Source organism: Eretmochelys imbricata, chromosome 1 (assembly GCF_965152235.1).
Source record: "Eretmochelys imbricata isolate rEreImb1 chromosome 1, rEreImb1.hap1, whole genome shotgun sequence".
In the NCBI taxonomy this organism is placed as follows: Eukaryota; Metazoa; Chordata; order Testudines; family Cheloniidae; genus Eretmochelys; species Eretmochelys imbricata.
Window position 1 is genome coordinate 266,725,499 of NC_135572.1, and position 24,459 is coordinate 266,749,957.

The 24,459-nt window shown below is 47.9% G+C and overlaps 1 protein-coding gene and 1 long non-coding RNA gene across 12 annotated transcripts in view; one reads left to right on the plus strand and one right to left on the minus strand.

The window, feature by feature from the left end:
- LOC144272249 (uncharacterized) overlaps positions 1–24,459 on the minus strand; it is a 77,477-nt gene that overhangs the window by 30,438 nt on the left and 22,580 nt on the right. For 3 of the 6 annotated variants that reach the window (XR_013347520.1, XR_013347523.1, XR_013347521.1), the window contains 2 exons: positions 16,149–16,270; positions 12,755–14,797 (listed from right to left, as the gene is read on the minus strand). This is a non-coding gene — a long non-coding RNA (uncharacterized LOC144272249). Of the gene's footprint in view, positions 1–12,754; positions 14,798–16,148; positions 16,271–24,459 lie in introns of those variants that run through there. The other 3 variants (XR_013347525.1, XR_013347527.1, XR_013347524.1) reach the window with 2 other exon arrangements.
- MGAT3 (beta-1,4-mannosyl-glycoprotein 4-beta-N-acetylglucosaminyltransferase) overlaps positions 1–24,459 on the plus strand; it is a 42,396-nt gene that overhangs the window by 6,501 nt on the left and 11,436 nt on the right. For 2 of the 6 annotated variants that reach the window (XM_077830163.1, XM_077830197.1), the window contains exon 1: positions 17,806–17,904. The exons of 2 other annotated variants lie outside the window; for them this stretch is intronic. Coding sequence is in view for 1 of the 4 variants with exons in the window: in XM_077830174.1 (XP_077686300.1) it covers positions 18,190–18,221 (32 nt within the window). In the remaining 3 variants the exon portion in view is untranslated. Of the gene's footprint in view, positions 1–16,760; positions 16,899–17,805; positions 17,905–18,098; positions 18,222–24,459 lie in introns of those variants that run through there. 2 more of the 6 variants (XM_077830174.1, XM_077830189.1) reach the window with 2 other exon arrangements.

Consider the following 24,459-nt stretch of genomic DNA (forward strand, 5'->3'; position numbering starts at 1 on the left):
GAACTGTTTTGCCAGATCAAGATTCCAGCCCCCAGTCCCGCCCTCCCCTCATCTATCACCAGATCTGTTCCCCCATATTGGCTTCCCCATCAGTGCTATTTTTTCTAATTATGTAAATCCCTACAGGATAGGCCAGGACTAGTGGGGTTGGAATCAGAACCCTGAATGTATTTGGGGCTGTGGTGTAACTTTAAGTAGACTTTTTCTTTTCATAATGGCAGTTTTGTAAACCTCAGCAAGCAAACTTGAGATGCATAGAGGAAAAAATGCAAATTAGTCATGCTTCAAAAACCCTCTTGCTTCTGTGAAACCAGTGATCTATACACAGACACCTGTTGTGTTGACTCTAGCCACATTCTGGTACCTTGTTGTGGCATTAAAGCTATTGGAATTGAGCTGCAAGCGAGAGAGACAGCAGGCCTGAGAGAGAAGAATGAAAAGGAGACCCCCTTTTGGATGCTACTCGCTTTGAGAGAGGAGCCGAAGTTATGCTGCATTGTTCAGAGGCAGGAGAGAAGGTTAGGGCAGTGCTTTCTGTTTCTCTCCCACAGCCACCACCAGTGAGGCATCCAGCTGGGCAGCAGGTGAGAGGAAGTAGTTCATAGAGACTGAGTGTTTTGGGGTGGAGGAGTCTTGGATCCTCTGGGAGTTTGGTTTCCAACAAGGGCAGCTCTTTGAAGGGAGGCTGAGCATAGCATTTGTGGTAATGACCGTGTGCTTGGTGCTGCACAGAGTAAGAAGAAACCCACATCCTACCCTCAAGGAGCTCACAATGAGAAAGAATGAAAACATTGAGGGTGTCAGGCATCTAATCCTTCCCTTTTAGAATAAGCCTTGATACCTGTGTGCCTTGAAGGGAACATTGTGGATCATGCTTGGTTATTTAATGACCCTATTGCTTGAGAGAACATTTCCTTGTCCCTGCCCAACATTTCCCCAGGATGTATGCATTTCTGTAAGGTGGGGGTTTGCTGCAGGGAGGGGGGTAGAAGACACACCTCCTGCCTTCAGACCGTCCTCCCTACTCTCTCCGCATGCTGCTCTGCCTCTCCATTGCCTCCAATATGAATATGTCCAGCCAACCCCTTCATGTTCCAACTGCCTCCTCCTTTCATTCTCCCTGTGCCAAGGCCAAACGAACTGGGACCTCCTGCTAGCTCCCCTACTGCTTAGTGCAGGTGTGCAGATAAGAAAAAGAAATGCCATCACACCTGGCTCCAAGGAGACACTATCTGCTCCCTAAACCCCAGGGGTTAATATTGAGATTCTCTGAGCATTTTGGGGCTGGGGAGAAGTTTCCCACCTCTGTCATCCTCCTGCTGTTTGCTGCATGACTGTAGATTTGTCTGTGCATGCTCAGATACATACAATCCATACGCAGAAATGTGGTCTTGAATCCTTGTCTAACAGCAGCTTCTGGAGCTATGAGTGACGGCACCTGCATTCAGCATGGCCCGGGGAATGATGGGATTGCTTCTGCATAATTTAACAGCCTTCTGAATAATTCATAGTGCAGTTGTGCTATGGAACAGTCTTCTAGTTTCCTGTAAGTGCTGGAGGTAGCTTCCATCCAGCACAGGAAATTATTGCTCAGTGATGAGGAAGCTGTGCTTGTATTCCTATCTGTCTCTGCAGCAGCGAAAACATTGAAAGAACTCTCCAGCAGAGCACACCCAGGACTCCTATCCTAGCTCAGGCATGCTGTGCTGCAAAGTATTCTGGGGATTAGGGATGGATGGGGTGGGAGGCTCCACTGTTGGAGATGTGTGTATGTAATAGCAGGGCGGGATGAAGTTTGGGATAGGATATATAGAGACTAAATTCCCTTCTTACCCCTAGCAGAGGGAGGTTGCCATAGGCCAGATTTGGGCTCCAATTGTGGGGGGGCTGCAAGAGTGGCTATCTTAAAAATTCTCAAAAAGAAAAGGAGTACTTGTGGCACCTTAGAGACTAACCAATTTATTTGAGCATGAGCTTTCGTGAGCTACAGCTCACTTCATCGGATGCATACCGTGGAAACTGCAGCAGACTTTATATACACACAGAGAATATGAAACAATACCTCCTCCCACCCCACTGTCCTGCTGGTAATAGCTTATCTAAAGTGATCATCGGGTTGGGCCATTTCCAACACAAATCCAGGTTTTCTCACCCTCCACCCCCCCCCCCCCCGCACAAATTCACTCTCCTGCTGGTGATAGCCCATCCAAAGTGACAACTCTTGACACAATGTGCATGATAATCAAGTTGGGCCATTTCCTGCACAAATCCAGGTTCTCTCACCCCCCTCCCAAAAACCACACACACAAACTCACTCTCCTGCTGGTAATAGCTCATCCAAACTGACCACTCTCCAAGTTTAAATCCAAGTTAAACCAGAACATCTGGGAGGGGGGGTTAGGAAAAAACAAGGGGAAATAGGCTACCTTGCATAATGACTTAGCCACTCCCAGTCTCTATTTAAGCCTAAATTAATAGTATCCAATTTGCAAATGAATTCCAATTCAGCAGTTTCTCGCTGGAGTCTGGATTTGAAGTTTTTTTGTTTTAAGATAGCGACCTACATGTCTGTGATTGCGTGACCAGAGAGATTGAAGTGTTCTCCGACTGGTTTATGAATGTTATAATTCTTGACATCTGATTTGTGTCCATTTATTCTTTTACGTAGAGACTGTCCAGTTTGACCAATGTAAATGGCAGAGGGGCATTGCTGGCACATGATGGCATATATCACATTGGTGGATGTGCAGGTGAACGAGCCTCTGATAGTGTGGCTGATGTTATTAGGCCCTGTGATGGTGTCCCCTGAATAGATATGTGGGCACAATTGGCAACGGGCTTTGTTGCAAGGATAAGTTCCTGGGTTAGTGGTTCTGTTGTGTGGTATGTGGTTGTTGGTGAGTATTTGCTTCAGGTTGCGGGGCTGTCTGTAGGCAAGGACTGGCCTGTCTCCCAAGATTTGTGAGAGCGTTGGGTCATCCTTTAGGATAGGTTGTAGATCCTTAATAATGCGTTGGAGGGGTTTTAGTTGGGGGCTGAGGGTGACGGCTAGTGGCGTTCTGTTATTTTCTTTGTTAGGCCTGTCCTGTAGTAGGTAACTTCTGGGAACTCTTCTGGCTCTATCAATCTGTTTCTTTACTTCCGCAGGTGGGTATTGTAGTTGTAAGAAAGCTTGACAGAGATCCTGTAGGTGTTTGTCTCTGTCTGAGGGGTTGGAGCAAATGCGGTTGTATCGCAGAGCTTGGCTGTAGACGATGGATCGTGTGGTGTGGTCAGGGTGAAAGCTGGAGGCATGCAGGTAGGAATAGCGGTCAGTAGGTTTCCGGTATAGGGTGGTGTTTATGTGACCATTGTTTATTAGCACTGTAGTGTCCAGGAAGTGGATCTCTTGTGTGGACTGGACCAGGCTGAGGTTGGTGGTGGGATGGAAATTGTTGAAATCATGGTGGAATTCCTCAAGGGCTTCTTTTCCATGGGTCCAGATGATGAAGATGTCATCAATATAGCGCAAGTAGAGTAGGGGCGTTAGGGGACGAGAGCTGAGGAAGCGTTGTTCTAAATCAGCCATAAAAATGTTGGCATACTGTGGGGCCATGCGGGTATCCATAGCAGTGCCGCTGATCTGAAGGTATACATTGTCCCCAAATGTGAAATAGTTATGGGTAAGGACAAAGTCACAAAGTTCAGCCACCAGGTTAGCCGTGACATTATCGGGGATAGTGTTCCTGACGGCTTGTAGTCCATCTTTGTGTGGAATGTTGGTGTAGAGGGCTTCTACATCCATAGTGGCCAGGATGGTGTTATCAGGAAGATCACTGATGGATTGAAGTTTCCTCAGGAAGTCAGTGGTGTCTCGAAGGTAGCTGGGAGTGCTGGTAGCGTAGGGCCTGAGGAGGGAGTCTACATAGCCAGACAATCCTGCTGTCAGGGTGCCAATGCCTGAGATGTTGGGGCGCCCAGGATTTCCAGGTTTATGGATCTTGGGTAGTAGATAGAATCTCCCAGGTCGGGGTTCCAGGGGTGTGTCTGTGCGGATTTGATCTTGTGCTTTTTCAGGAAGTTTCTTGAGCAAATGCTGTAGTTGCTTTTGGTAACTCTCAGTGGGATCATAGGGTAATGGCTTGTAGAAACTCGTGTTGGAGAGCTGCCGAGCAGCCTCTTGTTCATATTCCGACCTATTCATGATGACAACAGCACCTCCTTTGTCAGCCTTTTTGATTATGATGTCAGAGTTGTTTCTGAGGCTGTGGATGGCATTGTGTTCCGCATGGCTGAGGTTATGGGGCAAGTGATGTTGCTTTTCCACAATTTCAGCCCGTGCACGTCGGCGGAAGCACTCTATGTAGAAGTCCAGTCTGCTGTTTCGACCTTCAGGAGGAGTCCACCTAGAATCCCTCTTTCTGTAGTGTTGGTAGGGAGACCTCTGTGGATTAGTATGTTGTTCAGAGGTATTTTGGAAATATTCCTTGAGTCGGAGACGTCGAAAATAGGATTCTAGGTCACCACAGAACTGTATCATGTTCGTTGGGGTGGAGGGGCAGAAGGAGAGGCCCCGAGATAGAACAGCTGCTTCTGCTGGGCTGAGAGTATAGTTGGATAGGTTAACAATATTGCTAGGTGGGTTGAGGGAACCATTGCTGTGGCCCCTTGTAGCATGTAGTAGTTTAGAAAGTTTAGTGTCCTTTTTCTTTTGTAGAGAAGCAAAGTGTGCGTTGTAAATGGCTTGTCTAGTTTTAGCAAAATCCAGCCACGAGGAAGTTTGTGTGGAAGGTTGGTTTTTTATGAGAGTATCCATTTTTGAGAGCTCATTCTTAATCTTTCCCTGTTTGCTGTAGAGGATGTTGATCAGGTGATTCCGCAGTTTCTTTGAGAGCGTGTGGCACAAGCTGTCAGCATAGTCTGTGTGGTATGTAGATTGTAATGGATTTTTTACCTTCAGTCCTTTTGGTACGATGTCCATCTGTTTGCATTTGGAAATCCTGGCCACTATGGATGTAGAAGCCCTCTACACCAACATTCCACACAAAGATGGACTACAAGCCGTCAGGAACACTATCCCCGATAATGTCATGGCTAACCTGGTGGCTGAACTTTGTGACTTTGTCCTTACCCATAACTATTTCACATTTGGGGACAATGTATACCTTCAGATCAGCGGCACTGCTATGGGTACCCGCATGGCCCCACAGTATGCCAACATTTTTATGGCTGATTTAGAACAACGCTTCCTCAGCTCTCGTCCCCTAACGCCCCTACTCTATTTGCGCTATATTGATGACATCTTCATCATCTGGACCCATGGAAAAGAAGCCCTTGAGGAATTCCACCATGATTTCAACAATTTCCATCCCACCACCAACCTCAGCCTGGTCCAGTCCACACAAGAGATCCACTTCCTGGACACTACAGTGCTAATAAACAATGGTCACATAAACACCACCCTATACCGGAAACCTACTGACCGCTATTCCTACCTGCATGCCTCCAGCTTTCACCCTGACCACACCACACGATCCATCGTCTACAGCCAAGCTCTGCGATACAACCGCATTTGCTCCAACCCCTCAGACAGAGACAAACACCTACAGGATCTCTGTCAAGCTTTCTTACAACTACAATACCCACCTGCGGAAGTAAAGAAACAGATTGATAGAGCCAGAAGAGTTCCCAGAAGTTACCTACTACAGGACAGGCCTAACAAAGAAAATAACAGAACACCACTAGCCGTCACCTTCAGCCCCCAACTAAAACCCCTCCAACGCATTATTAAGGATCTACAACCTATCCTAAAGGATGACCCAACGCTCTCACAAATCTTGGGAGACAGGCCAGTCCTTGCCTACAGACAGCCCCGCAACCTGAAGCAAATACTCACCAACAACCACATACCACACAACAGAACCACTAACCCAGGAACTTATCCTTGCAACAAAGCCCGTTGCCAATTGTGCCCACATATCTATTCAGGGGACACCATCACAGGGCCTAATAACATCAGCCACACTATCAGAGGCTCGTTCACCTGCACATCCACCAATGTGATATATGCCATCATGTGCCAGCAATGCCCCTCTGCCATTTACATTGGTCAAACTGGACAGTCTCTACGTAAAAGAATAAATGGACACAAATCAGATGTCAAGAATTATAACATTCATAAACCAGTCGGAGAACACTTCAATCTCTCTGGTCACGCAATCACAGACATGAAGGTCGCTATCTTAAAACAAAAAAACTTCAAATCCAGACTCCAGCGAGAAACTGCTGAATTGGAATTCATTTGCAAATTGGATACTATTAATTTAGGCTTAAATAGAGACTGGGAGTGGCTAAGTCATTATGCAAGGTAGCCTATTTCCCCTTGTTTTTTCCTAACCCCCCCTCCCAGATGTTCTGGTTTAACTTGGATTTAAACTTGGAGAGTGGTCAGTTTGGATGAGCTATTACCAGCAGGAGAGTGAGTTTGTGTGTGTGGTTTTTGGGAGGGGGGTGAGGGGGTGAGAGAACCTGGATTTGTGCAGGAAATGGCCCAACTTGATTATCATGCACATTGTGTAAAGAGTTGTCACTTTGGATGGGCTATCACCAGCAGGAGAGTGAATTTGTGTGGGGGGGTGGAGGGTGAGAAAACCTGGATTTGTGCTGGAAATGGCCCAACCTGATGATCACTTTAGATAAGCTATTACCAGCAGGACAGTGGGGTGGGAGGAGGTATTGTTTCATATTCTCTGTGTGCATATAAAGTCTGCTGCAGTTTCCACAGTATGCATCCGATGAAGTGAGCTGTAGCTCACGAAAGCTCATGCTCAAATAAATTGGTTAGTCTCTAAGGTGCCACAAGTACTCCTTTTCTTTTTGCGAATACAGACTAACACGGCTGTTACTCTGAAACCTGTCCTTAAAAATTCTGATTGCTAGTTCAAGGCCAGGGTACGAATAAGTTCACCATCCTGAAAGCAGTTGCTGGCCCACCAGAGTGTTTCCTGCCTTGGCAGTTCATAGAATCGTAGAACTGGAAGGGAACTTGAGAGGTCATCTAGTCCAGTTCCCTGCACTCGGGGCAGGGCTAAGTATTATCTAGACCATCCCTGACAGGTGTTTGTCCAACGTGCTCTTAAAAATCTCCAGTGATGGAGATTCCACAACCTCCCTAGGCAGTTTACCTTCATGATACAGCAGACTTTAGAGTCATCTCTTTCTCTGGTAGAATCTAAGTCAGTGACACAGAATATCTTTTACTGGCCCTCACTCACCTTGTGTCTCTAATATTCTGGGACCAACACAGCAAACCACACAGGTAGTGTCTGAAAGTTCTCAGATTTGCTCAGTGGCCTGTATGAAATGACTGGGGGAAATTTCAGTCGTGTTCCCAGTGAACAGGAGTCCACATCACAAATATCACCATTACAACTGGTTGGTGGGGAACTCCCGCATGGGCCATGGCAGCAGAGGATGAGCCAGGCAAGCAGAATTACCTTCTTACCCCTGCAGGTGGCCACCCAGCACAGGACAAGGCACACTAGCTAGGCAATGTGAATGCAGATTGCACTGCTTGTGCTCTACTGGTGTTATAGAGAGGAGACTTCAGTTTCCAAGGCTGTCAGGCCGTTATCGTTCAGCAGTCGTACAAACTTGCGTGCACACACACACTTCATTACCCTCTTGGGTTTGGTTTTCTTCTTCCTTCACTTCATTTCCGCTCGGGCTTCAGTTGCTGAGATCTCACAAATGGCTGGAGTTAGAGATGAACATGTTTACAGCATTTAAAAGCTTATGGGGGGTGGGGGGCAGAGGGAGGAACCAAGCTGGTCATCAGAAATATAGAACTGTAAAGGTCCAATAGCTCCAGTCCATCAGGGCTAGCTACACACGTAGTACTGAGAATGAAAGCTGGCCTCTGTGTTTTTCAGCTGTGTTGGGTTAGTTTGTAGCTTTGGTGCTTTGTGAGAGATCACAAACCCTCATTAGTTCCTTGGTCTGGCAGTGCCACTCTTTTTCCTTCCTCCTCGCACTGGTCCAGGACTCAATATAGAAAATTCAGAATTTTGGACTAGAGTGAGTTTCATCCCATGCAGGGAAAGTCCATGATTCAAATCCCTCAGGGCTAGGGATGGATGGGGTGGGAGGCTCCATTGTTGGAGCTGTGTGTATGTAATAACAGGGCGGGATGAAGCTTGGGATAGGATATATAGAGACTAAATTCCCTTCTAACCCCTAGCAGAGGGAGGTTGCCATAGGCCAGATTTGGGCTCCAAGTGTGGGGGGATGCAAGAGTGGCTATCTTAAAAATTCTGATTGCTAGTTCAAGGCCAGGGTACGAATAAGTTCACCATCCTGAAAGCAGTTGCTGGCCCACCAGAGTGTTTCCTGCCTTGGCAGTTCATAGAATCGTAGAACTGGAAGGGAACTTGAGAGGTCATCTAGTCCAGTTCCCTGCACTCGGGGCAGGGCTAAGTATTATCTAGACCATCCCTGACAGGTGTTTGTCCAACGTGCTCTTAAAAATCTCCAGTGATGGAGATTCCACAACCTCCCTAGGCAGTTTACCTTCATGATACAGCAGACTTTAGAGTCATCTCTTTCTCTGGTAGAATCTAAGTCAGTGACACAGAATATCTTTTAACTGTCCCTCACTCACCTTGTGTCTCTAATATTCTGGGACCAACACAGCAAACCACACAGGTAGTGTCTGAAAGTTCTCAGATTTGCTCAGTGGCCTGTATGAAATGACTGGGGGAAGTTTCATTCGTGTTCCCAGTGAACAGGGTGTTACCATACACACTGTAAGGAGAGTGATCAGGGAAGGTGAGCTATTACCAGCAAGGCGGGGGACTTTTGAAGTGATAATCAAGGTGGGCCATTTCCAGCAATTGACAAGAACGTCTGAGGAACAGGGAAAGGGGGGGAAATAGTTTTATTTTGTGTAATGACCACTCCCAGTCTCTATTCAAGCCTGTTAATTGTATCCAGTTTGCAAATTAATTCCAATTCAGCAGTCTCTCATTGGAGTCTGTTTTTGAAGTTTTTTTGTTGAAGAATTGCCACTTTTAGGTCTGTAATCGAGTGACCAGAGAGATTGAAGTGTTCTCCGACTGGTTTTTGAATGTTATAATTCTTGACGTCTGATTTGTGTCCATTTATTCTTTTACGTAGAGACTGTCCAATTTGACCAATGTACATGGCAGAGGGGCATTGCTGGCACATGATGGCATATATCACATTGGTAGGACTAGATGACCTCCTGAGGTCCCTTCCAACCCTGATATTCTATGATTCTATGAGATGTGCAGGTGAACGAGCCTTTGATAGTGTGGCTGATGTGATTAGGCCCTATGGTGTCCCCTGAATAGATATGTGGACACAGTTGGCAACGGGCTTTGTTGCAAGGATAGGTTCCTGGGTTAGTGGTTCTGTTGTGTGGTTGCTAGTGAGTATTTGTTTCAGGTTGGGGGGCTGTCTGTAACCAAGGACTGGCCTGTCTCCCAAGATCTGTGAGAGTGATGGGTCGTCCTTCAGGATAAGTTGTAGATCCTTGATGATGCGTTGGAGAGGTTTTAGATGGGGGCTGAAGGTGATGGCTAGTGGCGTTCTGTTATTTTCTTTGTTGGGCCTGTCCTGTAGTAGGTGACTTCTGGATACTCTCCTGGCTCTGTCAATCTGTTTCTTCACTTCCGCAGGTGGGTATTGTAGTTGTAAGAAAGCTTGACAGAGATCCTGTAGGTGTTTGTCTCTGTCTGAGGGGTTGGAGCAAATGCGGTTGTATTGCAGAGCTTGGCTGTAGACGATGGATCGTGTGGTGTGGTCAGGGTGAAAGCTGGAGGCATGCAGGTAGGAATAGCGGTCAGTAGGTTTCCGGTATAGGGTGGTGTTTATGTGACCATTGTTTATTAGCACTGTAGTGTCTAGGAAGTGGATCTCTTGTGTGGACTGGACCAGGCTGAGGTTGGTGGTGGGATGGAAATTGTTGAAATCATGGTGGAATTCCTCAAGGGCTTCTTTTCCATGGGTCCAGATGATGAAGATGTCATCAATATAGCGCAAGTAGAGTAGGGGCGTTAGGGGACGAGAGCTGAGGAAGCGTTGTTCTAAATCAGCCATAAAAATGTTGGCATACTGTGGGGCCATGCGGGTATCCATAGCAGTGCCGCTGATCTGAAGGTATACATTGTCCCCAAATGTGAAATAGTTATGGGTAAGGACAAAGTCACAAAGTTCAGCCACCAGGTTAGCCGTGACATTATCGGGGATAGTGTTCCTGACGGCTTGTAGTCCATCTTTGTGTGGAATGTTGGTGTAGAGGGCTTCTACATCCTTAGTGGCCAGGATGGTGCTTTCAGGAAGATCACCGATGGATTGTAGTTTCCTCAGGAAGTCAGTGGTGTCTCGAAGGTAGCTGGGAGTGCTGGTAGCGTAGGGCCGCAGGAGGGAGTCTACATAGCCAGACAATCCTGCTGTCAGGGTGCCAATGCCTGAGATGATGGGGTGTCCAGGATTTCCAGGTTTATGGATCTTGGGTAGCAGATAGAATACCCCAGGTCGGGGTTCCAGGGGTGTGTCTGTGCGGATTTGTTCTTGTGCTTTTTCAGGGAGTTTCTTGAGCAAATGGTGTAGTTTCTTTTGGTAACCCTCAGTGGGATCAGAGGGTAATGGCTTGTAGAAAGTGGTGCTGGAGGTCTGCCTCGCAGCCTCTTGCTTATATTCCGACGTATTCATGATGACGACAGCACCTCCTTTGTCAGCCTTTTTGATTATGATGTCAGAGTTGTTTCTGAGGCTGTGGATGGCATTGTGTTCTGCATGGCTCAGGTTATGTGGCAAGTGATGCTGCTTTTCCAGAATTTCAGCCCGTGCACGTCGGCGGAAGCACTCTATGTAGAAGTCCAGTCTGTTGTTTCAACCTTCAGGAGGAGTGCACCCAGAATCCTTCTTTTTGCAGTCTTGGTAGGAGGGTCTCTGTGGGTTAGTATGTTGTTCAGAGGTGTGTTGGAAATATTCCTTGAGTCGGAGACGTCGAAAATAGTACAAAAGGTTTTCCCCCCCACCCCCCGCTCTCCTGCTGGTAATAGCTCATCTTAAGTGATCACTCTCTCGTTACAGTGTGTATGGTAACACCCATTGTTTCATGTTCTCTATGTATATAAATCTCCCCGCTGTATTTTCCACTGAATGCATCCGATGAAATGAGCTGTAGCTCACGAAAGCTTATGCTCAGATAAATTTGTTAGTCTCTAAGGTGCCACAAGTCCTCCTTTTCTTTTTGAGTTAAGTATGTTAGGCTTGTTTTTTTCATACTGGAAAACTGCCCCTTTTCAGGATACCGTATGTTTATCACCAGTGTGGGCCAGCCACTGGAGATCTGCTCAATAGGGACCTTATTTTTAGGGGTATGGCACTGCAACCCAAAGGCTTGGTTAGCAGGGGCCTTGTCAATAAGAAATGCCTGCAAACCAGAGCAAGACTAGGTCTGCAGAGCCCATGACGCTCTAACCGAGCCTTCATTTGTCATTCTAGTGCCAGCCTGGGACATTTCAAGATAAGATACCAAGGAGCTCTTCCTACTGTATTTCTTTCCAAAAGTAATAAATAAGTGAAATTACATAATAGTGCGGCTGGGATTACATTGTCAGGGTTTTGTTTAAACCCTGAAAGGGGAAATGGAGAACAAAGGAAAAATAAATAAGGCCTGTTCTTGGTCCAAGTAAAATTTCCATGAACACACACAACCCTTTCCGGAAGGAATAGCACTCTCTGTGCTGGAGGTAGCTTCTGAAAAAGAGAGAGGGAGAGAGGCAGAGGGGGGCTTGAGAGAGAGAGACTGACAGAACCCTAGAGGAAATGTCTCAGCATGGAGTCAGGTTTCTCTCTTTCCCATGAAGAAGGGGGTAATGCTTTTTGCATCAGATTGGCTGATTGCTAGACATTTACAGCAGAGGAGGGGGATCTGTAGGCTGCCAAACAGGACTCCTGAGGACTGAAAGAGAGAGAGAGAGAAAAAGGAGGAGGCGGCGGCTGGGAAATTTATTCCAAGCAGTAATAGATTGGCTACTGTGGGAACGTGAGTATGCTGCCAAGCCTCAAGTGGGGCAGTGATGGACGGGGCTGGGGTTGGAGGGCCAGCCTCTCCTTTCCTTGGCTGCTCTAATCCCACCAGTATTCCTTTCTATTTCATGGCCTCTCTTGATTGTATGTATGTATTTATTTATTTGAATTGTCTTGGAGGTTTTATTATTTCCCTCCTTAGAGATCTTTTATCTGATAGATGAAAAAGCAACTGACAGCATCTCCAAAAAAACTATGGCAGCTGGAGGCAATCCTGCTTCTCTCTGTCTAGGTTTCCATGCTATGCCCATCACCCTGGTATCTGAGCTGCTTCTTCAAGTATGTGTCAGTATGGATTCTATACTGTGCTTCCTGGGCGTGAGAGCGGAGTCATTTTGAATGGCAGTGTCCATTAGGAGCCCTATGCCTACTCTTGCTTCAGTGTGAGGGCCTAAAGGTCAGAGTAGCTGCAACCCTCCTTCAGTTACCACTTAGCGTCTGTGACAATGAGAGGCAACCTGGACTGTCCAACCTGCTGCTGTTCCTTGAGCTTCAAACTTAACCTTTTTGTGAAGAAATCGCTCATCAATTTCTTATTACTCATTTATTCATTGCTCCTTCTTTTTTTGTGTGGAACATCCAAGAAAAAGTAGAGGAGCCCCCTTGTCCACCCCCTGTATGTCCCCCCACCCACCCACCCACCCTCCACAGCAGGTCAAGACACATCACACCAGTCACTGGCATGCAGACTCTAAACCCCCAAGGCTTAAATGCTGCACATCGTGTGACAGTCTTATGCCTGGAATTGATGGGCACAGCAAATGTCTGTTCTGCCTGGTGGAAGGATGTAACCCCAACAATTGCTCTGTCTGCTGCTACTTCTCATCCCACACCCCAAAACAGAGAGATGTGGCTCAAATTACATCTCAGAGCAATCCATGAAGATAGTGTCTGATCCCAGAAAAGACATCCTCCAAACCAGAGTTGAGGAGGCTAGTTACAGCATGCACCCCAGTAAATGGCCACCATGCCTCTGGTTCCAGCAGGAGGAAGAAATCTGAAAGGCTGACAAGACTGCTGGTATTGGCGCCAGGATCCTGGGTGCCAATCACCCAGGTAACAGTGGTACACAGCCTCCGTGCTGAGCGCACTGGTCTGACTCTGGAGCAAGGAGACCTGGCACACGTGCTATCCCCTTCAAGCACTGAGTGACAGAGCCCCACTGTGCATGAACGCAGTTCAGAGTGTGCAGTGTGCATACCCCACAAGGAGGGCCTGAAGCAATTTTCCAAAGGCAAGTCCTCCAAATCCTCATAGTCAAAGGACAGGAGCAAGGCACTGGCTGCGAAAGAGGCTTGGGAGACCACAGTGCCAGCACCAGAGTTGATACCGAGACCAGCCCCGGTACCAGTGCCAACCATTGAACCCTTCCCCAGACCAAGATACAACTTTGGGAAGCTGCTTTCACCCCTCCTTTTGGCATCAGAACCAACACTGGCACTGGCAAGATCAGCCCCAAACCCACAACTAGTGGTACCCCTATTCCTGGAGATGAACTTCTCCTCGGCATCTTCAAGCCAGTCCTTCTTCCCAACTGCAAGCAGGGAATCCTCTCCATTAGACCAAAATGGTACGTAAGGGGAGGTCTGGAGGTGCCCTGTACTGGGCCCTATACGTGACTGGCAGTGGATGGGCCAACCACAATCTAACCAATACCTGTATAATTTACCATAGTGGACTTACTGGACCTACTGGGCCCACCTTCCTACGGATCTCAGAGTGGAGCCCATGGCAGGTGCCAGGGAAAGGAAGGTGGTTTATATCACCATTGGAATCAATGCCTAGTAGCCCTCCACACCAGAATCAGATGAGCCCCCTCGTGAGGGAGCAGAGGCGACTCTGGAAATTCTCCTCCCCATCTACAGGCGCCTCCTCCTCTCTGGATGTCTTGATCCCAACACTGGCCATCGGTGACTTCAGAGCCTCCCAAGACCTGCTTTCAAGAATAGCTGAAACCTTGGACTGGGAGACAGCAGTGAGCCAAGAAAAATATGCACAAGCGTCTCAACATCCTCACTGCTAACAAGAATTGCCCTACTGATCAGTGAGGCATATTGGACCATGGCACACCCCAGCCTCATTCCTGACTGCTTCAAAGCGAGCAGAACAGTGCTATCAAGTCCCTCCCAAGGGCTTCTAATTTTTATGAGCACCCGACACTGTGGTCACTTGTGGTATCTGCAGTCCAGGATAAGACCAGGGCTACTAAGGGGACTCCAAAAGATAACCCCAAAACACTGGACCTTTTTGGGCCAAAGTCTTACTCACCAGCCTCTGTCCAGTTCTGCACCATAGAAGCAGGACTTGTTTGAGGAACACAGTTTTCTAATGTAAGAGAGGGTGACCCCTTCCTATAAGGTTCCTCCAGGACTGCAGGAAGGAGGTAAGAGATAGGATCTGGGGCGGGAGGAGGGAGATGAAAGTGAAAACAGGGCTACAGGTAGCAATGAACAAGTCTGATATCACCACTCGATCCATGACTATGGCAGTCACAATGCACTGGTCCTCCTGATGACAGGCATCTGGGATTCTAATAGAAGTCCAGGTAACAATGGAGGACCTACCCTTTGAGGACATAAAGCTCTTCAGCAGCTGAATGGACAAGGTGTTCTGTTCCCTCCAGGATTCAAGGGCAATGCTAAGCTCTTTAAAGATCTACACTCCGGTACCGTACCACAAGCACGTCTGGTACCAGTCCCTGCAAAGACAAAGACAACCATCTTATTCCCACAGTTGTCAACTGGAATAGCCATCCAGAAAGTAGCCCTGTTATACCAGGAGGTACATGTCACCCTCCTCCTCCATCCCTCCCCAGGCTTCCTCTCAGAGGCAGCAGATTTAATGGCGGTGTTGAGAGCCATGCTAAAACCATCTCAGAGCTTATCTTTGGGAATCACCTTGCCCCTCCCACTGGGCATGGTCAGAGATTACAATGACAAATGGGTGCTAGACACTGGTATATTGAAAACTGTGTACAAATTTCAAGCTGTCACTTTAAATCGTAAAGATTTTCCTGGTTCTGCTCGCAGGCTATGAGGCTTTATAGGGAAACGTGCAGTCAGAGTGGGTGTGCAGAGAGTCAGCCAAGAGTAAGGTGGGGTAAGTTGTGCCTCTCTACTTTAGGGAGCATCCTGCCTTGTGTCTCTCTGGTTTTGGGGTTCTTGTATGTTATTCCGAATTCTAAGTAATAAAGTAGTGTTACGCTACAACTTTCCAGCAAAAGTATTTGTTTTTATCTAACTTCCCGATGTGTATGCCGTGAACATACCAGACATAACCACCCATGGTTACGCTATCCTATTCCTTTCCTTACCCCGTACCCTCCCCGCTTCCCTGTCCCTCTTCAAGGATCCTTCTCACAAGAGCCATTATAGAACAAAATGGCCTTCTTGCTCCAAGTAGGAGCGATGGAAGAGATTCCTCAAGAGAGCAAAGCAAGAGGTTTCTGCTCTTGATATGTCCTTATCCTGAAGGAGACAAGGGGCCTTTGTCCTAGCCTAGGCCAGAGGAGGCTGAACAAATACATAGAGGTGCTTTGAGTCAGGATGGGAACTCTTGCCTCCATTATTCCATTGCTTCAGGCTCAGGACTAGTTTGTGGCCTCTTGACTCTTACAGGATGAAGACTTCCAAATAGCCATCCACCTAGGCCACTGGAAGTACCGGAGATTTACAGTAGATCCAAATGATTACCAGTACCTTTTGGACTCTCTATGGCATTGAGAGTCTTTACGACATATCCATCCCTGTTTCTCACTGAGTCATCCAACAACCCCTTTGCTCTGCCTGCTATACCATTCTCAACTGTCCATTTCTCTGTTTCGCTCAGAATCAGTGTTTTGCCTTCTTCCATGCAGCACCTTCTGCCTGGAACGCTATCCCTGAACGGCCCTGTAAAGCCACTGCCCTTTTCTCTTCCACATCCCACCTTGAGACCCACTTCCTCCAGGATGCCCACAAGAAGTTCGCTAGCTAACATTAGGGCCATTTGAAAATTGGTGATGTTTATTTAGCCCACGATCTTCAAAAATGGCCCCTGATTTTGAGTACCTCAGTTAGTGTGTGTCCAACTTGTGACCCTTTGTGCTGATTTTTCAGAGCACCTGTAGCTCACATGGACCTCAACTGGAGTTGTGGGTGCTCAGCATCTCTGAAAATCAGGCCCTAGGTAGCTGTAAAAGAATTGGGAACTGTCAAAACCCGGGTTTTGTTCTTGCTGAGTCAGCTAACTCCTTAGGTTAGTTCTGCCTGAGCTGTCTCAAGGAAGGAAGGGAAGTGGTTTCCAGCAGGATTAGTTGTTTTATTTTAAGGCTTCGTAATAAGAAGATCAAAATCTTGCAGGCTCTTCTCTCAATTTGTGCAGGCCAAGTAGTCCCTTCCCCAAGTCTGTTTCTCACCTCAGTAACCAAAATTTCCTGGCTCTTTCCTCAGAGCCTCAGCAATCAAGGACTTCACACAGTCTCCCTCCTGTCTGTTTGGTTTCTGGAGCAATCCTTCTCTGCAGTAGCTCTAGTCCTAGTAGTGGTCCATGAGCATGGCCCCTGGCACCTCAGCTTTCTGGAGGAGGTTGCAATCCCCCCACCCCTTTCTACTGCCCTCTTTTATAAGGGTCAGCTAATTAAGTTCCAGTTCTCTCTCAGGTGCAGTGGGTGTGGCTAATCAGCCAGCTGCAAGCCTCTGACCCCAGAGGAATGGCATCCTTGATACCTTCACAGTATCTCAAGTTGGACATCCCAAAATGGAAGCACCCTAAATCAGCAGCCACTTCTGAACACAATGTCTTTGTTTTAAAGACACAAGGTATCTCTTCTCCCTGTATATCTTGCCCCGCTTCTGCACCCTTTGTATGTGGCTTATCATGTCAGACTGTAAGGTCTTCAGAGAGGTGTTTGAACACTGCCTAGTATACTGTGTATAGTCCCAGAATACTGGCGTTAAAGTCAACGGGAGTGTGTAGAAGTGCTGCTCCCCTTCCTCTGCTAACAGCAGAAGGACAGGTCCTGGGAAGTCAGTGAGCTCCCCCTCCTCCTGCCTCTTTACTGGCTGGGGAAATGAGCATAGGGGCTGGAACTAGGGGTGCTGTCGCACCCCCTGGCTCTTGAAGTGGTTTCCATCATATCCAGGGTTTACAGTTTGGTTCAGTGGCTCTCAGCACCCCCCCACTGTACAAATTGTTCCAACACCCCTGGAAATGAGGACTCATCCGGTGAGAGAATCTGAAGTGAGAGCACCAGGAGCAGCTGGTGTCTGGGTTTATGACTTGGGACTCTGAGCCCGTGGAGCAGCACCAGCGCACAATGGTCGGGGTGTCAATCAAGATGGGAGTCACCTATCTGCTTCACTCCTGGTCCACAGGATGATCCTTCTCCTTGCTGGTTCCTTGTTCCCTGCAGATGGGGTGGGGAGGAGGGAAAGTCTGCCACCTTCAGTCCTCCCTCCCCTGGAGGGGAGGAAAGGAGATGCCGCCTCACTTTCCTAGCCAGAATCCAGGGGAAAGAAAATGGGCCTGCCCATTCCCTCTGCAACCCCTTGAGGGTGGTTAGGAGCACATCAGTTGTTTCCCTATGCAGCACACCTACATGCACGCACACTTTGGGCAGCTTTGGGGCCTTTTTGGGGCTGTGGACTCCTTTCAGCTACCTTTATTCAGTTGTCCCCATTCTCTTCTGTGCCTTCTCTCATCACCCAGCAGGATACAGTGGAACTTCACTACGTCCTGCCAGCACTTGTCCCAAAATAAAAACAAAGTGGCAAGCTTCTCCTCCTTTGGTGATCTACTTTAACCAGTACGGAAGACACATAATAAGTAACTATAATAATAATTTTTCATTGGAAACTGGGGCCAGGTGTCTTTGAGTTTGCTTGCTTTTTTCTGTACGTGATGTCGGCCTCTTCTGTGGCATAATAACCATCCTCATGGGAACCGGATGTCATGAGCAGACACTGACTTGGGTTGGGGGAGCCCATTCTAGATGGTCATTCAGACTCTTTTTTTTCTAGGACTTCAGGTGTTGGTAGAGGGAGAGGCAGAAGGTGGGAATGGGAAAGGCTGTGGGAAGATGGAATTAGAGTACTGGCTTCTTGCTCTTGGATGATCAGAGAGAACCAAGCAAGAAAACTAAGGTTTGTTTGGGGAGAGGTGAGGAGTTATACAGGAGCACAGTGGATCTGCTTACACCTATGTCTTATACGTTTCTCTCTGCCAATTAAGACCCAGACTTTATGTCTAATCCACACTTCCACTATCTGTAAGGGGAAAGCTACTGTGGATGGGGGATTTGTCTGAGAGGTTGGGAAGGTCTCATATTGGCAATAAGGGAGCACGAAAACTGAGAAATAGTTATGACCAACTTGCTTTGTGCCACTTTCAAACACAAAAGGGGGCCTTTCCTTATCTTAGTACATGACAAATAAAGAGAAGAACCTTATTTGATTCCAGTGGGGCTTTAAAATCCATTTTAAGGTTTTCCATAGCACCCATCAATGTATCACTGTGGTGTCTAAATGCTTCCCAGGTAAATTAAATCTGCATAGCAAGGTCCCCAGTGGATTTGTATTGAGTTTTCTGCTCTTCTACAGCCCTGGTTTAAAAGACAATCTGCTTGGAGAATTACATAATACTAATATCACTATTATTAGTTTTAACCTAGTTATAAGATTAAGTGTAGTTATCAAAGAGAAGGGACTTGTAATGAACGCTGAAGTTGGTCACACTCAGGGTTAGACTGATGACCTCTAGAAGATCATTCCACAGCCCCTCAACCTCCAGTTCTACCAAGACTGCTTTATCTCCAGTGTTTTGTACTGGGTGTTGGGAGCTGCACTGTCCCAAAGTAATACAACTATCTTGCTGGATCCTGGATGGGGAGGTGGTTGCTAAAGTAGCTGACTCCTGACCCACTCATGACTTTGAAGATCATGGCCAAGACTTTTTTAAAAAGACAATAGAAATCAACTGGGAGACGGTGGAGCGGCTAGAATACAGAGGTGATGTGCTCACAGAAGCTCATCCCATTGAGGAAGGCTGGCAGACATATTGTATACAAGATGGAGTCTCTGCATTGCATCCATCTTAGTCCCGATATACAGTAAGATACAGTAATCTAGTCTGGAGGAGATCAACACATGTTGCTGTGGTCAGATCCTCGTCCAGGAGGGAGGAGTGGAGTTTCCTAGTAAGATGCAGGTGGAAGAAGGCATTTTGTCACCACTGCGACTACTTGGTTGTCTAGGCTTGGTGATGAACAGAACCCCATGCTCTCACTAGTTTGACAAACGGAAGGCAGCTGCCTTCAGTGGATGGGGAGGACAGCATCTTCGAAGAGTTTCTCCCCTTCCAGACAGCATCACCTCAGGCTTGCCTATGATCAATGTAAGACAGTTAGTTATTTTTCACCCAGGTGCTGATTTCTTGTGACATCCTGGTGATGGTGTTCATTGTAACTAGGGAAAATCAGATAGTTGAATGCTGCACTGTCTGCTCCAGGTGTCTCATGTTGGTAGTGAGTCAGTGGCACTTTGAGGTCAGAGGTGTCAAAGTTGCAGGGAGGATGAATGACATGAGGTTTGTTGCCTTGAAGGAGGCTTTGATAGTTTCCATTAGCAGTGGAAAACAGTTGCTCTTTGCTTATTGTCACCAGCCAGGAGAGTCATAGATGGACTTTCAATTCAGTCCCTGAATGAAGGGGAACCTGATCAGAATCTGTGTGCAGCCTTGTACTATGATCCCCCCCAGAATGTCCCTGCTAGGGTCCTAGCCACACATAGTCATTAAAGATATCGCGGCATTTTTCATAAGAGCAAGAGTGTTGAATATAGTGTCCTGAATAAGTTTGTACTGGGACAATTACATTCCGTTTCCTTACATTTTTTCCCCTGCAATTTCAATTTGATAGTGTATTCTTCACTTCCTGTTCTAAAATAGCGTGTAGTGCTGCCATGGCCTATCAAACTGTAGTTGTCCACCCTAGTGATGGCTTCCTTTCAGTTGTTCTGAAGAGATCCCTTTTATATTCCTTGCCTACTTAAAAAGATGTTTTCTGGGGCACAGTTTATTCAGGGTTTGAAAGTGCTTTGAGACCCTTTGTGTGCAAATGCCATTATTCTCTTTGTCCCCTGAATGGACTCTGGGTGCAGTGCCTGAGATGAGGAGAACCTGTTCTAGATTTGTGTCCACCTGGTATGGACTCAACATTTAGCCTGCCCAGGACGGAGAAGAAAATGCTGAATTGGATTTCTGTGCTCCATGGAATAGATTCTGGGCAAAGTCTCTGAACTTGTTCCAGTTTGTGAGCTGCTGTTTAAGTGTCTGGGGGACTTGATGGTGAGTGGATGTGCACTAGGGCTGTTGGTGCCAAGATTAGGGGTATCATACACCTGGCTGCATGCTCTGCCTCTTCCCAGTGACCTTCAGAGCAAAATCTGGTGAATTGCCAGCCCATAAACTTTGTGCATTTTTCTTCCTTGTGATCCAGGATGTGATTCCAGGATGACATAAATCAACTGATCATTTGATATTTCCCAGGGCACAGTAAAATGTAGCAAGCAACTGGGGATGTTGCGGGTGCACCACACTCCCAGCTGTTCGTTACTGCAGAGGAGGCTGGCTGTAGGTACAGGCTTATCCCTGGGACCTCAGGCATGGAAACATCCTTGAGGCCCCCTCTTAAAAGAAAACAAACCCCTTGTTCTGCTGCTGGGGATTGGAGGATGGGCTGGGAGATGCTGCTGTGATGTCTCAAGTAGTTACTCAGACCTCTCTCCCCACCTAACTTTCAGAACAAATGTAACCTTTCTACCTGGTTTAACCACCTGTGTTCTTTGTTTGCTGGGTGCTATTGCCAGTCCCTACCGAGTAAAGTTCACTCCCAAAAATTGTCAGGGGAGAGGAGGCTCTGTGTTCCAGTGTCCCTGGTAACTGATCATTGCTTTGTGAGGAGCAGCTAGCTGGTGTTCTGTGCAGGAACCTGAGAACCTGTCCCTAGTAGATTATTAGGTATTTCCCTTTCAAATTTCTACCATGCACAAGGTGTTTTGAATAGGAAGGGTGGGGAGAAATGTCCTCCTCACCTTATGACCTGTGGCCTTAGCTGCAATTCCGAGGTGTATCTCACACTTCAAAGCTGACCTGAGGAAAGGGAAAGGAAAAGAGCACAGACATTTTTGGTCTCAGCCCACCAAGAGCAAAGAGGCTTCTCCACTCCCAGTCAGAGGAATCCCTGGTATGTGAGGATGGAGTTGATTTGGGGGAGGGGTTTTCATACTGGCATATCTGCACTTCTCAATTTGCCTCCTTTAGAGATGTTTCGGGAAATGAGTTTGACAGTTCTCAGCACCAGGGTCCCAACAAAAGGCAAAGATGAGCAGGAAAAATTGTCTTGCAGGAAATGTCAGGGCTGGAAGAGAAAAGGGTACTGCAGGTTAAGATTGGGCTAACAAAGCTGCTGACAGTGGCTGTGTGCCCTGGCAGAGCTATGGGGGGGTCCTCAGGACTGGAATAGCAGTGAGTGTTACAGGTCAAAATCGGAGTACATTGGCTGAGACTTGCGGATGTAGGAGAGCTGGAGAGGAAATTCAAGTATGCAATTTTAGGGAGCAAAATACACTTTAATTTCTGAAAGCCTGTATCCGGGAAGGTCAGCTAGTTTCCATGAGCTATTCAAACCTTGGTCTGTTTTCTGAGCCTACCACCAGGCAGGCCAGCTGTGGTGGGAGTACTTACCCAGTAGGAACTGGAATGAAATTCATAACAAGCATCACACAGACCAACCAACAGCAGCTGGATAAGAACATAGGAATTGCCACAGGGATTATGCCAAAGGTCCATCTAATTCAGTATTCTGCCTTTGATACTGAGCAGGAGGAGGTGTAGTCTTGTGCTTCCACAGAGACCTTGTACTGCATTATTATGTAGTTTGATCTACCTGTAGGGCAAGTTCCTTCCTAACTGTAGGTTCTACTGACCTGGGGCTAGACTGGAGCCAGTAACCTAGAAGCCAAAGGCTCACTTTTCTCCCAGACCTAGAGCCAGAGTTTAACTGGTGTCGTATAGATGAAAGGCTCTGAATAACCCTCCTCATTCCGTGCATAAGCCTATCACCCTGTCACTCCATAATTACAGGGCTTGAAAAATCTACTCATCCAGGACAAGTAGGTATGTTTCTTGGCTATGTCCCATCCACTGCTATAGTACCTATGTTTTCATTTTAAAAACATCTAGTCTAAAGGAAACCTTCCAAATGTAAGCAAAGCAGAATGGCTTCCTATAAGACCACTCCAGTGCTTCCACTGATGGGAGGAGAGAGAGAATGGGACGCTGGTACTGTTGGCCATAGGCTGGCCTGATGGGGGTGCCACTCTCTAGAGCAGGGGGCCCTGGTAGGGTTGTCAACTTTCTAATTGCACAAAACTGAACACCCTCGCCCTGCTTCTGTCCCGCCCCTTCCCCGAGGCCCTGCCCCTGCCCCACCCCTTCTCTGAAGCCCCGCCTCTTGGTCACTCCATCCCCTCCCCCCCCAATCATTCACTGTCCCCCCCACCCTCACTCACTTTCACCAGGCCGGGGCAAGGGCTCCAGCTGGGGGTGTGGGCTCTAGGGTGGGGCCGGGAATGAGGGGTTTGGGATGCAGGTGGGAGCTCCGGGCTGGAGCTGAGGGGTTCAGAGTGCAGGAGGGTGTGAGGGGTGCGGGCTCTGGGATGGAGTTTGGGTATGGGACAGGGCTCAGGGCTGGGGCAGGGGGTTGAGGTGTGGGAGGGGGGTTGGGGTGCGGGTTCAGGGAGGGGGCTCAGGGCTGGGGCAGGAGGTTGGGGTGCAGGGGCCAGAATGAAGCAGCCAGAATGTCCCTGTGGCCCCCTAGATGCAGGGGTGACCAGCATGCTGCCCTTGCCTGCAGGTGCCATCCTTGTGGTTCCCAGCCAATGGGAGCTGTGGAGCCGATGCTTGGGGAGGGGCCGGTGCACGGAGCCTCCCTGGCCCCTGCGCCTAGGGGCTGCAGGGACATGTTGCCACTTCTGGGAGCTGCACAAAGCAAGGGCAGGCAGGGCGCCTGCCTTAGCCCTGCTGCGCCACCGACCGGACTTTTAACGACCCAGTCGGTGGTGCTGACTGGAGCCACCAGAGTCCCTTTTCAACTGGTTGTTCCAGTTGAAAACCGGACGCCTGGCAACCCTAGGCCCTGGAGATCACCACCACCCCAGCAGAGGGCTCTGTGTGGGGACAAGGCCTACTACTACCAGCACCCCTTCAGCAGAGGTCAGAAGTGTGCCCCACCCATCCACACACCCATACAGTGCCTTTTGCTTGGTGTGCTGGTGTGAGCAGGGGCCCCCTACTGAGTTGGCATGCACAGGTATTCAGGCAGGCTGGGGCCACCCTGCTCCTTAATCCGCTCCTCCATTTCTGGCAACCTGCCCCCACCTCAGCAGAGAGCTCTGTGCATGAGGCAAGTATACATGGATTTTTTGAGCAGAGGGCTGGGGATTCCCAGCACTGACCTATTGGTGCAGCATTGATTTATTTGTGTGTGGGGGTGGGGGGTTACCATTAATTGGTGACACACAGTTCATCCAGCAGGAGAATGGGCTCTTTGGGCCCAGGCAGTGGGAGTTGCCTGGCCAATAGGAGATTGGACAGGCGGGTCTGTGGCTTGGGAAATCAGTGCATTTGAGCCTGAGGAGCGGGCTAAGTCCTTGGGCCAGGTCAGTGGTTTTCAACCTGTGGTCCATGGACCCCTGGGGGCCTGCAGACTATGCCTAAGATTTCCAAAGGGGTCCACACCACTCTTGGAAATTTTTTAGGGGTCAGGAAATGAAAAAAGGTTGAAAACCACTGGGCTAGTGGATGTTGGGTACATTTTTCAAGCCTTGCGTAATTAACCCCTCATGTGGGATACTGTCAGCCTGATTCTCTTCTTGCACCAATGTCAGCCAGGAGCTGTATAAATCATGTCAGGCCTAGAAAATCATGAGGTATTAAAAATAATAATTTGGGAGTGGGGGGATTTCTTCTGGTTTTGAGCTTCTAGGGTTCCGGTTTGCCAGTTTCCTCTCTTCCCTCCCCCCTCCCAAAAAAACAAAACAAAACAAAAACCTGAGGTCTAAAAACTTAAGGTTTTATTTTTTTTTAAAAAATGAGATTCTTGTGGGTTCCAGGGCTCCATGAGCTGAAGCTCTAAGAAATACACCAAATATTGGAGAATCGCAATAAAATCACAAGCATTGACAATACAGCAGGAGGAATTTCACTGGTGCTAATGGGGTCAAACTCCATGAGCTAGGCTGATTTACACCAGCTGAGGATTTGGCCCAATGGAATTCTACTGGTGTCAAACCAGTGCAAGCAAGAGCAGAATCAGGACAATTG